The sequence below is a fragment of the Limulus polyphemus genome, unplaced genomic scaffold (genome assembly GCF_000517525.1).
Source record: "Limulus polyphemus unplaced genomic scaffold, Limulus_polyphemus-2.1.2 Scaffold2258, whole genome shotgun sequence".
Taxonomy (NCBI): domain Eukaryota; kingdom Metazoa; phylum Arthropoda; class Merostomata; order Xiphosura; family Limulidae; genus Limulus; species Limulus polyphemus.
The window spans coordinates 15,832-30,722 of record NW_013667868.1 but is presented as its reverse complement, the minus strand read 5'-3'; the positions used below and the strand labels follow the sequence as shown (position 1 = coordinate 30,722).

The following is a 14,891-nucleotide window of genomic DNA, read 5'->3' as shown; positions in this document are numbered from 1 at the left end:
ACATATATATATATATATATATATATATGTGTGTGTGTGTGTGTGTGTACAATTCAAGGTAAGAAAAAATTGAACATGTATTAGTTGTATGTAAATATATATATATATATAGCAGTCTCTCCATAAAATCTTTGATGTACTGTATATAACTAACTTCTGAACAAATGAACAGCTATGAAGTAAAACATACACAAACAATGGGCTCCTTACTCAATTTTAAGTGATCTTGTAACTTAAAACAGATTCAGTTTGTAGAAATCTTCTGTACTGAATTCTCTGTAGGCAGCTTTTTATTGTAAACACTGAGGTATTCACAATACATTCTGACTTGTAAAACCTAAGTCATTCCTTGTGGTGTTAACACAAGTTTTTTAATAGAGATGTACAATTAATCACCTAAACTGAAAGTTTACGTATCATTAACAGATTTAAAGTGTAGCTCTACAATTATTTATTCAAAAAGGTAAAGTAATTTGTTATACACCAAACATTTTACTCACACACACACACACACCTTACACAATCAAGTAATTTGGGAATAACGGATATCTATCTGTGGGGTTGCACTTAGCCAAGCCAATTTGTTCTCACAGTCATCTGATTGGTTAAAAATTTGTGTTTATCAGGAAGTTTTGTACACAACTTTTCCAATATAAATTTTGTAACCCTTAGTTTTAGACCATGTTGAATTCACACACATTCTACAAGTAGAATAATAGTGCTGGGAAAAATGTACATAAGTCCATCCATTGTGTATAAATATAAAGGAGACAAAAAAAAAAAGAAATACGCAAAAATAAACCAATTACATGTATAGTTGTAAGGCCTACTAAGAGTGACTCTTACGGATGCCTTTTACTTTCTGTGTGTATGTGTTGATAAAATTTAACAAAAGCATTTTCTACTGCAAAATTTTTAAATCATTTTCAAATAATGATGTAGCATCAAAATGAACAATTTTAGAAAATTACACAGCAAACCTGTTTGAAACTCAAATAAAAACAAAAAGTGTTCAGACATGCTTATTTCACATGCATTTTCTTTAATATATGAAAATGTAATAAAAGGACATAAACAATACTCTGAAAATTGGCATTTAAAAATAATTACAAATTCATTATTTTGTTCAGTTCTCAGAATTCTGTTAACAAGTGCAAAAACTTGGATTACTAATTCAAAAGTTTGAAGGAGGGGGTGTTATAAAGTCATTCTGCTATTAACAAGTGCATAAAACAGAGATGACCAATTAAAACCTCTGAAGGTGGGTGAGTATTCACAGTATAAACATTGCTGGAAATGATTTTTAGTTTTAAAAGAACTTTTAAGAGAAAGCAAACATTCAGTTTGTGTGGTTAGATAAGAATGTGAATTGAGCGAAATACAACTAAATATATATTTTGTCAAATTTCAACATATTTTACAAGTATATGCATATACAGAGAGAGAGAGAAAAATTACCTTTATAATCAGTCACATAATGTCGAAGATGACGGCCTGAATATAGAATTTTTTCTCTAAATAAGTCCAACTTATTAAGAAATAATATCTGCAGAGAAAGAAAATACAACTGTAAGCATAATTTCCGAAACAAACAAAACTGTATTTACAACAAAAAATCATAGGTAATGATACTGTTTTTACAAATTTTTGTATAATACTAAATAACTCACATATATACAAACGATCAACTATGGGTGGGTAATACCATTTTATAATAAACTAAATACCTCAATAACACCATATTCAAATGAAATTAAATGTTCAGTCAATCTCTATATTTTGAAGAAATTAAAAGAAAAAATAGCTTTCTACTTAACAAGAATTAGAAACAAAGAAAATTATATTTCTTCAAATACTTAATAACAAATAATACATTTGCATGGAATTAATGCAGAAGATAATAATGTATAAGCATATCCAAAGGATTAAAGAAAAAACACTATTATGTTAGTTGGAATTACATTATCATGTAACAATGCAAGTATACATTCCATGAATATGTTCTTCATTCTGCAGTAGTTTACAAGTGCACATAACTTCAGTTACAAAAAAACAAAATTCACTAAGGTCTTTTGGACTGTAAAGGTACTTACCATTGAGGTGTCACAGAAAAACCTGTTGTTACAAATAGCAGAGAAAAGGTTCATGCTTTCCAAAAGACGGTTCTGTATTACACCATAAATAAAAAAATTCAAGGGAGTTAGCATAAAATGTACATATAATTACATTTCTTTAAAAAAACACCTTTATCTAAACATCCTGCTGCTTTTAGCTTTTATTTATGTCATACAGCAAAACAATAGGTGCTCAAGCAGAAAAGTTTTTAAAATAACTAGCCCGGTTTTCTTACCTTTAATTAGGCAAATACTTACCAAGGTTACCCAAAAAATTATACTCCTTTGCAGGACACTCAGTAAAGTTAATCACTTTGGAGTATGGCTTAATTACACGCTGGTTAGTACTTATTCTAACTAGTGTTATTTTCATTATGAATGGAAAAAATTTTCCACATTCAGGTTAAGAAATCACCGACAAGCCACTACAACAACTTATTAAACTTTAAATGGTCTTACCTGTAAACAAAGTGATAATTTAGACATAACTACCAAAATATTAACCCTAATAATGTTCTAAATAAAAATTAATTTTAATCTCTATTCAAATAATGAAATATATAAATGGCATATGAGCTTGCTCTCTCTGTTGTATGAATTTCTTTTACCAACAGTTATGTGGAGAAAAGTGATGTGTAATAAGAAAACTATTAAAAGGCCTCAAAGTTGTCAATGTTAACATTTTGTATACCTCTGATTTATAAATAAAAGAAAAAACTTTAGTAATTTTTTTGTAACAAAAATAAACATTTTTAATACAATTATTAGATTTATTAATCACATTTTAAAATAAAATACCAGTATTGCTTTCAAGTTTGGTCAGTCAAAAAAACTAGCTCTAATTTTGGTTCATGATGGCTTTAGGACGATGCCAATAATCCTAAATTATAAATATTGATATTTTCAACCTTCAGTATTATATACATATATATATATATTTTTTTCCTATTTAATTTTCTAGACACTACTAACTATATACTACCACAGTATCAGTCTAATATAAATACTCAGATGAACACTTACAACATTTGGATCTTCCTGCAACATCATATCGTAACCACTGAGAGCAACTACAAATAGGAGAGCTCGAACATCGTCAAAGCACTGGATCCACTTCCTCCTTTCTGAGCGCTGTCCACCAACATCAAACATTCTAAGAAGAATTAAATAATTTTTTTGATCACTATATTTGTAGAGAGTAATTCTTATCACATTACAATAACAAATAAAACTATTCATCCATATATTTATGAAAGAATTCTAATCAATCAGTGCTGAGAAGCAATGGTAATTTTAACTGAATTATGATGAATAAGAAACTATGAAATTTAACATTTTATGCTTTTCAAATATTCTGCCCAGTTCTTTATTATATGACAAAATAGAAATAAAGACTTATGCCAATAATAACATTAGTTTTTTTTTTATGAATCTATAATACAAGTTCAAGGCTAACTAGGTGCTCAGAACTTCTTCAGGAATAACTTTAAGTATTTCATTTTGCTGACATACTACAATTCCTAAATTCTTTAATGACTTTTGAAAGCATTTTCCTCACATTTTTGAGTATAGACAGTGTTTCTACAAATATTATGACTTTATCCTCTACTCAATAACTAACTCTTAAAATGGAATATTGTCATAATTTTTGTATAAAAATCTTAGTTGTAAGTAAACATATAAATGATTTTCCCTTCAGTTAACATTATCCTTGACAGTGGTGTATGCTCAAAAACGGGGACAGCCTTTAAAACATCATCATTTTAGATAAAGAAACCTGGCAGCATAGCCTACTTACAGCCAGCCTATTTTTTAATACTACACATGTTGGTCTAACAACAATGTCTGCACAAAGACTGTTTAGTATGATGGGTTACAACTTGTGCATCATGGGAACAACCTACACTAAGAGTAATGTCTGCAAAAAGATTGTACACCCTTTAATATTACACTATTGCATTCTGGGCACATATTGGTCTAAAAGTTGTCTCTCTCTCTCTCATTGACTGCATAGCCTTAAATATTATACTGTATTATACCACACACACAAACTGAACAAATATTTCTATCTGCCCAAACACTGCATAACCTTAAAGACTACATAGTTACATACTGGCAAAACCTGCACTAATACCAATTATTTGAAAAGCCTACTTTGTAAGTCTTGAATACATGTTAGTTTAATAGTGAACTTTGATCTTAAAAAATTTTATAAGAAAAATATTAATGTAACAATAACTATTTATTACTTTTTTTACGTTATTATGATACCTAAATGAAATTCATTTTATTATTTAGGCTACATAATGAAACTCAAGCTGCATATCCACATAAAATATCTGTGTTGGTCACAAACCTCCAAAATATTCTTTATATTTAATATGAAGAGCACTAAAGCACACTTTATATCAATAATCTGAATATACTAATATAGTGTTGAGTCACACATGTGGGACATGTATATTTATGGAAAGACTTATAGCTGTAGTAACTGTTACCCTCAAAGGATATTCCCTATAGCAAGATTGTTAAATGGCATAAAGGGAACCTCCAATGTTCTTCACTGAAAAATAAACATTGTATTGCAGACAATTTCGAATAGTAAAAGACTCAAAACCACATCATAAGCCAATCTAGAGCAATTCCTTCATCTGCAAAGTGAAGGTTATGGAGAGAAAATAGAGTCATGCCACTCAAATGAAACTGATTATATCTTCTGGTACTATTAGTGAAATAATTAAATCATTTCGAAGTTGCTGGAGGTTCACAAGCCAACAGTTTATAATCTTCCAGCCATCTCAAAATTAAAAACTATTTTCATGAGAAAGATGGACAAAGAAACTAGAATTCCAGCAATTCAATCACAACACTTCCAAGTCCTATGATGAAACTCCAATATACTTTGTACCTTTGAAATGCTTAAATGAGGTCTTGCAAACAGACATCTAAATTCAGAGCAAGATCTGTGTTTAAGATGTGTGGTCTAAGAATGATCTTGCCCTTTTTTGCAGATGTTTGTTACAATAGAAACTGAGATGTCTGGCACTGGTGCAAAATCATGGGCATCAGATTGGACATAATCAAGGATGGAGGAAGTACTTCTAAAGGCAGCACTGAACCTGGATCATCATTCTTATAAAATGTGATTAACTTCACTATAGAATGGAGTTTTGATGATTAAGTAAAAAATATCATTAGTGTTATGTTTAGTTGCCAGATCCTGACCTGAACACCATATCACTGATTTTGAAATGGGTTTCAATGATTCCATTGGTTCTGACCCTTGCTCTCAAGACATCTGTAGCTGTTGGCATGTATTTTTCTGAACATATCCTGTCAATGTTTTCAAAAAGACTGAAACAAACAAAATATAAAAAAATAAGAACTGAATGAAACAAAAACTAAAAAGTGAAATATAAAAAGAATTAAATAAAAAAACACATAACTGATAAAAAAATTAGGAGTATTATTTCCATAACACTTATAAATAAAAAGGTACTTAAACAAAGTGTATATTCTGTTACAGCATTTTAAGTTTCTTTAAAGTTATCTCCAGATGAGTAGGACAAAATCTTGCTGGCATAAAACTTTTTAATTCCCCAGTTGTTGATGTGTACAGAAACTGGAGATGTTGAGAATGCTTACAATAAGCTACATAAGTGATGCTACAAAGTATTTCAGCTTACTGATAATTTAATACTATCCAGATGCTGAAAACTAAATCTGTATGCAACCAACAAGTTATTAAACTCCGTGTAAATTTAATGTTTGTGAGAAAAGCAAGTCCTCAAGTTTACACACAATACTGTACTAATTTATGTACTATATAGTCAGAAGCTGTCACAGTTTAAACACTGCATATAATGTATGAATGTGTTTGCATTTAAAAAGAAAAAAAAAAACTTGCAGATGCTCTGCATGCGATATTCATTCAAGGAAACTTCATGACTAAAACCCAGCCAAAAAAAATCCTTAATCTTACCTCGGTGAAACTTTAAAGTTCAAACTCCAATACATCACTACTCACTCTTTTTTTTTCAATTTCAATCTATCTCTCGCCAAACACCCTTAATTGAGTAACATCTTGATATTTTCTAAAACACTAACAGATAGTTTTTTTTATAAATCTGTAAAAAATATTGTTACTGAAATCAATATAGTTTTTATGAGCCAGAAAATAAAAAAAGTTTCTTATCATATGAAATATAAAACAACCTTCTGTTGTCACTCTGTTTCATATTTTAAAAGCAGAGTGGTGTACATTATGTAGAACAAAGCTGTTTGCAGCCATTAATGTAAAACAGGTCTGAACTCCATAACAGATTTTTAAGACATCTGAATACATAAACAATAAACCACACATGCCAAGTAAGAAAGAATACTGAAAAACCTCAATTTTAACATCTGAGAGGTGTTAATACTATAGACTACAAAACATAAATGTAAGTAAGGAAACTGGCACTAGTTTTAAAATAAATATATTTCTTTTTGAAAAATCACTTCACTAACTACAAGACTTGAAGGATTTTTTTCTCCAAGAAATATTCTATTGAAAATTAAGAAGTTAATGTACCTTAACTAATAATTAATTTTAACTCCATTTTAAACTTCTTTGTATGCTGTGTAATATTTCTGAACTGTGTCAAAGACCATCACATCTTTCAGGTTTTGAAACTCAAATGGCATTAACCCTATCTCTATGGGTCTTCCTATGGTCACAGGTCAAAGGCCATGTCATTGCGTTTGTAGACTCACATTCAAAATTTTATCTTATGAATATCTGTCAATAAGTCTCGCATCAAATTGTAGATTATAATTCAAATTTTAGTATGATCCATTAGTTAATTTCTTGATTTAAAAGTAGAAATTAAAAAAATCCTAAATATCAATTTTTTTGTGTCACGTGATACACTGAATGCAGCATTTATTCAAATTAGATGTTTTTGATGTCCAAATACAAAGTCTATAGTTTTTTATCAATTAGGAACTCAAATTACCGATATTGAAAAGCTAGAACCTAAAATAAGAACCTCCTATTTGCTGAGATATTACTACATTTACTGAAACAAACACAATGGCCCCACCCACTTCTTTCCATTTTTGAAAACACTTCCTTATGTACACTTACAAATGTCAATAACAAGTGAATAACCAATCAAAAACTCAGAGTGTCCATCTAGTGGCTTTCTCAGCCATTTTAAAGTAGTAGGCTGCCAATCTCATTCTTTTGATACAAGATTCCAAGCTGATAAGGTAAGTCTTTAGTAAGCTTGAAATATCATTTTTGTTAGACCAAAATACAGCTGTTACTAAGCTTGATTTTGGGTTATGTCAAAATGTATACATAAAACCTAAAAAAAAATATTTTGTTTCATATTTATTTCCTAATTTTTATATAGAGGTTACGAATTCAGTCAAATCAAATGAACCCAGACAGAGATACAGTGGTGAAAACAACAGATAAAATATAAATCTTTTTTCTTTAAAAAAAATATAATTATCTGGAGGTTATAAAGATTTCCCATGTGACATTTGAAAATGTTCAAATGCATAAAAGTATTTTTAATCTTAAAATCAAAATTACTTTGCATGTTGGATAATCAACATTCTGAAAGACAAAATTTTAGAAGAAATTCTTTAATTACAAAAATCTTAATACTTAATTGAAAAACCCAATATTTTGTATATGAAAGCCTTGTAATTGTTTACAATTCAACCCAGTCTGTAATAAAAGGGTTAAAGAGTTGAGGTACTAATTTCCATGTTAAGAAGGTTTTTAAACTCACTTTAGTTGCTTTGGCTCAAATATATTATTTTAATCACCACATTAAAAAAAAACAAAACAATATGTATAACAGTTGGAAAATGTAATGTTTGACATAATAAAAAGCTCACTTACTATATTGCAGAATCATTAAGTTCATATTCATATCCTCTTGCCACAGCCAGCCTTACACCCTTATCATTCCATAAGTTCTTCAACGAATTGCTTATGAAGGGAAGCATGATGAAGTGCTCATCAAAACAACACTGGCAGGATAAGATGGTCTGAGCATGGTGCTGAGAAAGATGATAACACAGAAAATTTATTCATAAAACTATATCTCACTTTGCAAAATATTTTTTAATAGGCACTGAACTGTCACTGTCCTAATTTTATGTCAGTTGTTTGTCACTGTTGTTTAAAACGTTTTGAGATGAGAAAACTTGCTGCTCTGAAGATGGTGATGCAAAGCAAAAGCTATGACATCAAATTATTTTAAATTTTTATTTTTGTTTCATTTGTTACTTTTTATATCATATGCATTCTTTGAAATTTCTTACTTTTATAATTTTTGTCTTGGTAAATACTGTAATTAACTAATTTCATAACAAAATATTTGCATAATTAAAGACAGATCTTCTGTATAATTAAAGACAATGAACCAAACAATATGTCCTGTTTGAAAGATTGTTTGTCATAAGTATTCCCTTATTTACTGTTTCCCTACAAATTTCCCCATCTCTCCTAATCTTGTTTGAAAAATAAACTTGTTCATTTAATAATGAAGTTTTTGTTTTTTATATATTATCCTTAGGTGAGCAAATCTTTCTTTATATTAGATATCTTATCATGCTTAAAGAGGAAAACTTATGAATCTTTAAAGATTTTGATGAGATTCTGCTTATCGGACTGGTATTTCTATACATATATTCTTTTTTATTTATGGCAAAGCTACTGAGCATATCTGCTTCTGTCTCCCAAATTTTGAACTACTGATCACTGATTTTGACACGCACTGGCTAAAACCAGAACACACACAGATCTTAAAAGTAGTAAATATTTATATAAATATATAGATGTAAAATACAACATGTAAGCATAAAACAAAAGTTAATTGTTTTTGTAGCTATAAACTTGTGTCTTGCTTAATATTTACTACTAGCATAATTATCTTAATTACTTCTGTAGCTACCCCAATGTGCCAATTATTTAACTGATTTGTCTGTTGCCATTTCCCAAACTTAATTTAATTCAATGCCTTTTTAAAGGCAAATAGTTTTAATTCAGTATCTCAGATTAATTTTTTTCCTTTCTGTTTTTATTTGAATTCTTTTCATTCTCCAATATCCTCCGATTCAAATTTTTCTTCCTATTTCCCAAACTAAGTTCAATTCAACTTTTATTTATCCTCAGATTTGTATTTTTCTTCCCATAATTGTGTTGAAAAAGAGTATTTGGCAGAAAAAACCACCACATATTGTTCATTCAGTAAGTGAGAATTAGAAAAAAATATGATACTTTTCGATATATATTCAGGAAGCAGAATTATGTGGGTTAAGGGCTATAGGACAAAACAAATTGGTCAAAAGTTTTTTGGGTCAAACCTAAAAAATAATACCCAGGTGCATGCTCTCAGACTTTCCTTAGTATGCATATAAAGTTTCAGGTCTCTAGGTTCTTTCCTCTTGAAACTTTGGCACAGGATCTTTTACTATTATAGATAAACACATTAGTAAATCATATAGTACAGTATTAATAGAATTTGAGCTTGTGGTAGAATTATATGAAACATAATTCATTTTATATTTTACCATCAAAAATTAATACCTTTAAATATTATAATAATAAAGGTATCGATACATTACCATCAGTGTATATACCACACAATCATGACTGTTTTATTGTACTACTAGCAAAAGTACTCAGCTTTGCTTGGGTTATTAGGTTGACATATTGGCTGTTTTCCCATCTGCTGTCAAAATGAAAAGGTTCTTACTGCACCAACCCTGGATCACCCAACATAAAGCTGGCCATGAGAAAAGCACGGGCTTTGCAGGTTGAGACCAACAACCTTGAGTGATTGCCCCTGTGCAACTTTAAACTAAAATCATTTTGGAATTAAGGTATTTTCTGTGATAACACCAATGTTCTTAATATAAAACAAACCTCTTTAATCAACAGACTATAAATTAAGAAATCAACAAATATTTTTCCACTTTTGTATTTTATACATTTCATTTTATGCTTTCACTACATAGACTAACAACAGTATTAGGTTATACTCTTGTTGCTAAGCAACATGACATAAAAGCCATTTTTAGAATGCATTGTTACCAAAATGCACTGGCCTTTCTATATATTAGTAGTTGTTATACAAGGAACCACTTCTTTTCTACATGGTTTTTCATTAGTTTGCCTCATTAAAAAGTTGAGTGCAATCGGTTATTAGGTTGATAGTTTGTATTCTGAACCCATTTTAGCATAAAAGTATAACCTATATACTTTTTTGCTAAGCAACATGACATAAAAGCCAATGTTAGAATACATTATTACCAAAATGCACTGGCTTTTCTATATATTAGTAGTTGTTACATAAGGAACCACTTCTTTTCTATGTGGTTTTTTCATTAGCTTGCCTCATAAAAAAATTTGCACGTACATACATGCACACACATGGATAAATAATAATACCCAGTTGCACACCCTCAGGGTCCACTCAGTATGGGTGCAAAATTTAGGGTTTCTAGATTCTTTCATCTTAGAGCTATGGTGGTCACACATACACAGACATGCATGTGCAGATGCACACACGTGCATGTCTGTCTGTCTATGATTTCTATTTGTAATATAAAAACCCACTTCTTTTCTGGGCGGTTTTTTGCTAGCTTTCCTCATTAAAAAGATGCAAATGCACTCACACACATGCACATTTCTTTTCTCTGTGTTTTTTTTTGCATAAAAAGATGTGCACACACACTTAGATAAGTAATAATACCAGGTGCAAACCCTCAGGGTCCACTTAATATGGGTGCAAAATGTTAGGTTTCTAGGTTCTTTCCTCTTGAGGCTATGGCAGTCACACATACACAGACCACCATGTGCGTGTCTGTTGGTGATTTCTATTTGTAATAAAAGGAACCACTTTTCTTCTAAGTGGTTTTTCACTGGGTTGCTTCATTAAAAAGATACTTAGTATGGGTGAAAAATTTCAGGTTTCTAGGTTCGTTCCTCGTGGAGTTATGGTGGTCACACATACAGACCCACAGACATGCCCTATTATTATTATAGATTATGTATTATGAAATTATTTATCCTTTACCGTGTGTATCTACAGTGATTATCAAAACATCCTCTGTCAGTCATATTAGAGCTAACAGCCTACTTTTAGTCTGTGACAACATATTTCTGATTACACAAATCTCTTTTAACATATTCAGAATTAACTACAGTTAATTTAAAACACTAAGACCTTAAAGAAAACTTCAACATTGAAAACCTGTATTTCTATATCTGTGTTAAGCCTATCTTCCACAATAGTAAACTAAGTTTAGCTTAAAAAAAAGCAAACAAATTAATAAATAATGGTTGACTCAAATGATAGGTGCTTGTGTAAATAATTTGTGTCTCATAATTTAAGTTTGTAAAATGCTACTTATAAGAAAACAACTATCAAGCTAACATTTTAATTATGTTGGCATATTCTTAACAATTTAAAGTTCTGAAATAAATCAAAGCATTCCTTTATTTTTCCCAGCCAAAAAAGACTTATATAAGGTTTGTTAAGCTTAATACTAATGTTTTACATCCAATTTAGAATAGATAATGTTTAAACTTCCTAAAAAATTGTCAAAAGTTTGTGTTTCCTTAGGTTAACTATGGCAAGAAAATTCAATATGATTTTGATTCTGTTCATCATGTGAAAAAAATTAAACTTCAGAAAAAGATTGAATAGCATACTATTTAGTTCTAGCATACTTAAAATAAATAAAAGGCTAAGAAGAGATTTTTGTAGTAATTACCGAGCCTAAGATAGAAGCTAGTTTAGAATCACATTTTGAATTAAAATTTGAACAAATTTCATAGAAATTGGTTATTTTTTAAGTACAATTTTCAAAGTATACTCTTATACAACGCATACAAAAAAGTATATAAATTATATCCTTATTAAAACATCTGATATTTTTTAAACTCAAGTACTGCCCTCTTCTTCACATTTCTGTACTAGAGATTAACTGGAAAATATCATACCAGCAGATTGTCACCAGTGTCAAAAAGCTGCATAGACACATCACCTGATACTATCCTAATACATGGAAATTTCTATTATTTACTATTTTTGATTATTTGTAAATATGTATTTTTAACAAGTCTGCAAGTCAGGGAGACAAATAAAGCTTTCTGATAATTTTTTTTTTTATAATTCTAAATAGAGATTTCAACCCCTTGAGATATCTGGAATCTGAATTGCCCAACACCATAGCCAAACTTGCACAAGAGTCCAGGCTATGAGAGAGTAAAACCCATATCCATTCAAAATCCCCCACAAAAAAACAGTAGTGGCTGCACATGTTGCACAATACAGTATCTGATTCCTTAGCTCTATAAAGCTATTTTCTCTCCAGTTTTCATGAGTTCTGTTGATAGAGATGGCCAGGAATGATCAACAAAGCTTACATGCTACTGTAAGGTGGCTAAATGTGGTACCTAACTGAACACGAATCCTTCTACTACAAGAGGAACACAGCCTGGCCAATCATTTAGCCTCTGCCACTTTTTGTATAAACTTTTTTTTTTTATGTTAACAGATTGGGCCTTTTATAGAGAACACTTTTTTTTGTTCTAATTTGAACATTGGACTCTTTGACACCACTCTGTAGCCCACTCTAGTTCCTGAATTCAGCCTCTTTGACAAGCAGATTGGTTGTTAAAAAATGCCTTTTTGTTTTCTTAATGTATTATATATTATCTTTATATATTGTCTTAAGGCCTATTCATTTTTATTACATTTTCAACATTTATAATAACACTGCATCATTGTTATTTAATTACACTGATAAAAAAATTTCTAATCTAGTTCTCTTCTATTCTATTAAATCATCTTCTTCCTTTAAAAATTACTTCATGAATTTTGGTCAAACCTTAAAAAGAGTAGTACTTATTGTCCCATCTATATTTTAGCAAAAACTGGTGGAAAAAAAATCAAGAAGTTATAGTCTAATGCCAGTGAATAACTACTCTCAAAATCTCTATAATAACATATGATCATTACTGATGCTAAGGAGTGAATGCTGTTCACTGTTCAATTAAGTGTTAGTTTCCAAGATTATACAAGTTTTATCTTAAAATAATTTCACATTTTCTGAATCAATTTAAGTTCATGAAGAAAACATTTTTTAAGTTTTAGAAACTGTCAGTTTAAACATTCTCTCAAAAACCATTTTACAAAGATAAGAAAACTAAGTGATTGTGCCTGTTACTCAAACAACATTCTGGATATTGTTGACAGTGCTAAAAACTGTAATAAGTAATTATCTTAGCAATTGCAAAATAGTCTAAATTTGCTGAAGACAATCAACCTTAAATATAAATTTAAACTCGTTCACCCCATGATAAGTTTCAAGCTTCAGCAAACAGAGCTATGAAAGATGAGGCAGAAGCTCACTGTGTCTCTAACTGATAAGGTGTTTAAGATATACCACCTAAAAATATTACCATATAATACAAAATCCATACTTTTTCTTACTCTTAGCTATAATTTTTTATTTTACTTTCTATCTAGCATTTTTGTAAAATGTTTGTAACAAGCTTATAAAAATATACTTACTCTGTTTTTCACAGTTTCTAAGTTAATTCGCAAAATTCCCATTCCAGTTAACACATACTTCATTGAACTTAGGAGGTTGTCTAAAACAGTAGGCTGAAAAAAAAAAGAAACAAATGCATATGAGCTATAACTATAGATTAGTATATACAAGATTCTAAGCTCTTTCTACCATAAGCAGAAATGAAAGCTACTGGTAAGTCTATAAAAGATGTTGTCCTTTAACTACAATGAAATGCAAGTAATATAATAAATAGAACATTTGTTTTCAACAAGGATTCACCTTTTAAATTGTATTTGCAGATTGACTTCCAAATGGTCATAGCAAACTGAAAATGTTCCATAATCACACTCATATATGCACATGAAATTGTTTTTCAAGCTTTTACCTATTACCTTTGAAATATATATATATATATATTCAAAAACTTGTGATTACAGCCACAGAAAGTCTTCCATACAACTTAACTTTGCTTCATCTTACTTTAATATATTCTAGTATTAAAACCCTCAATGTAGAAGATGGGTAAAAATAATAATAAAGGATGGAGAGGCTGTAATGTAACAAGGAAGTACTTTCGAGAAGTCTATTTTTCTTCATAAATGTAGTACCTAAAACAACCTTAGTTCTTGAATCACCAGTGACAGAATCCCCCCATGCTAGTTGTATGCTGTCAATGAAACTTAAGCCTACTTCTTTATACTAATAGTACTAATACACTAAATACTTTCTATTTAATTAAATAATGTACTGAAGAACACAGAGTAATAACACTCACTAAGCAATGCCTTATAACTATCATTTGACAGATAACTGAGAAGCTTTTGCCAGTTTTATAGACTTTTAAATGGGCAACAACTACTTTCTCTGAGAAATCAGATGTATCAATCTCAATGGTGTTCCTCATTATCTCTTTCAACCCGAGCTCGTAACCATTTTGTGCTTGTTATAGTTTTTATGCTACAACTTTTAAATTAGTAACTGAATGTTTACGAAATTTGGCAGTTTATCAGTAAACATTACAATGCTTTCAAACACAAAATATCTCATTTTTTTTAAGTCTTAAGAAATGATGCTCGGTATGTTAGAAAGACTTAGAAAACTACTAGGGCAGTGGTGGGATTCAGCCGGTTCGCACCGGTTCGTGCGAACCTGTTCTTAGAATTTAATGACCACCACGAACCGGTTGTT

The 14,891-nt window shown here is 30.0% G+C and overlaps 2 protein-coding genes across 3 annotated transcripts in view; one reads left to right on the top strand and one right to left on the bottom strand.

Moving 5' to 3' along the window:
- The window catches only part of LOC106466439 (uncharacterized protein C16orf52 homolog A-like), a 36,494-nt gene extending 33,341 nt beyond the window's left edge, over nucleotides 1-3,153 (top strand). The window contains exon 4 of one of the 2 annotated variants that reach the window (XM_022394440.1): nucleotides 3,076-3,153. The gene's annotated coding sequence lies outside the window, so the exon portion shown is untranslated. Of the gene's footprint in view, nucleotides 1-1,130; nucleotides 1,236-3,075 lie in introns of those variants that run through there. The other variant, XM_022394441.1, reaches the window with a different exon arrangement.
- The window catches only part of LOC106466436 (guanine nucleotide-binding protein G(o) subunit alpha-like), a 33,357-nt gene that overhangs the window by 8,398 nt on the left and 10,068 nt on the right, over nucleotides 1-14,891 (bottom strand). Inside the window, exons 4-9 of the mRNA XM_013926719.2 lie at nucleotides 13,703-13,795; nucleotides 8,014-8,174; nucleotides 5,340-5,468; nucleotides 3,138-3,267; nucleotides 2,094-2,165; nucleotides 1,459-1,546 (exon numbers count right to left, since the gene is read on the bottom strand). Coding sequence (XP_013782173.1) covers nucleotides 1,459-1,546; nucleotides 2,094-2,165; nucleotides 3,138-3,267; nucleotides 5,340-5,468; nucleotides 8,014-8,174; nucleotides 13,703-13,795 — 673 coding nt within the window. The remainder of the gene's footprint in view (nucleotides 1-1,458; nucleotides 1,547-2,093; nucleotides 2,166-3,137; nucleotides 3,268-5,339; nucleotides 5,469-8,013; nucleotides 8,175-13,702; nucleotides 13,796-14,891) is intronic.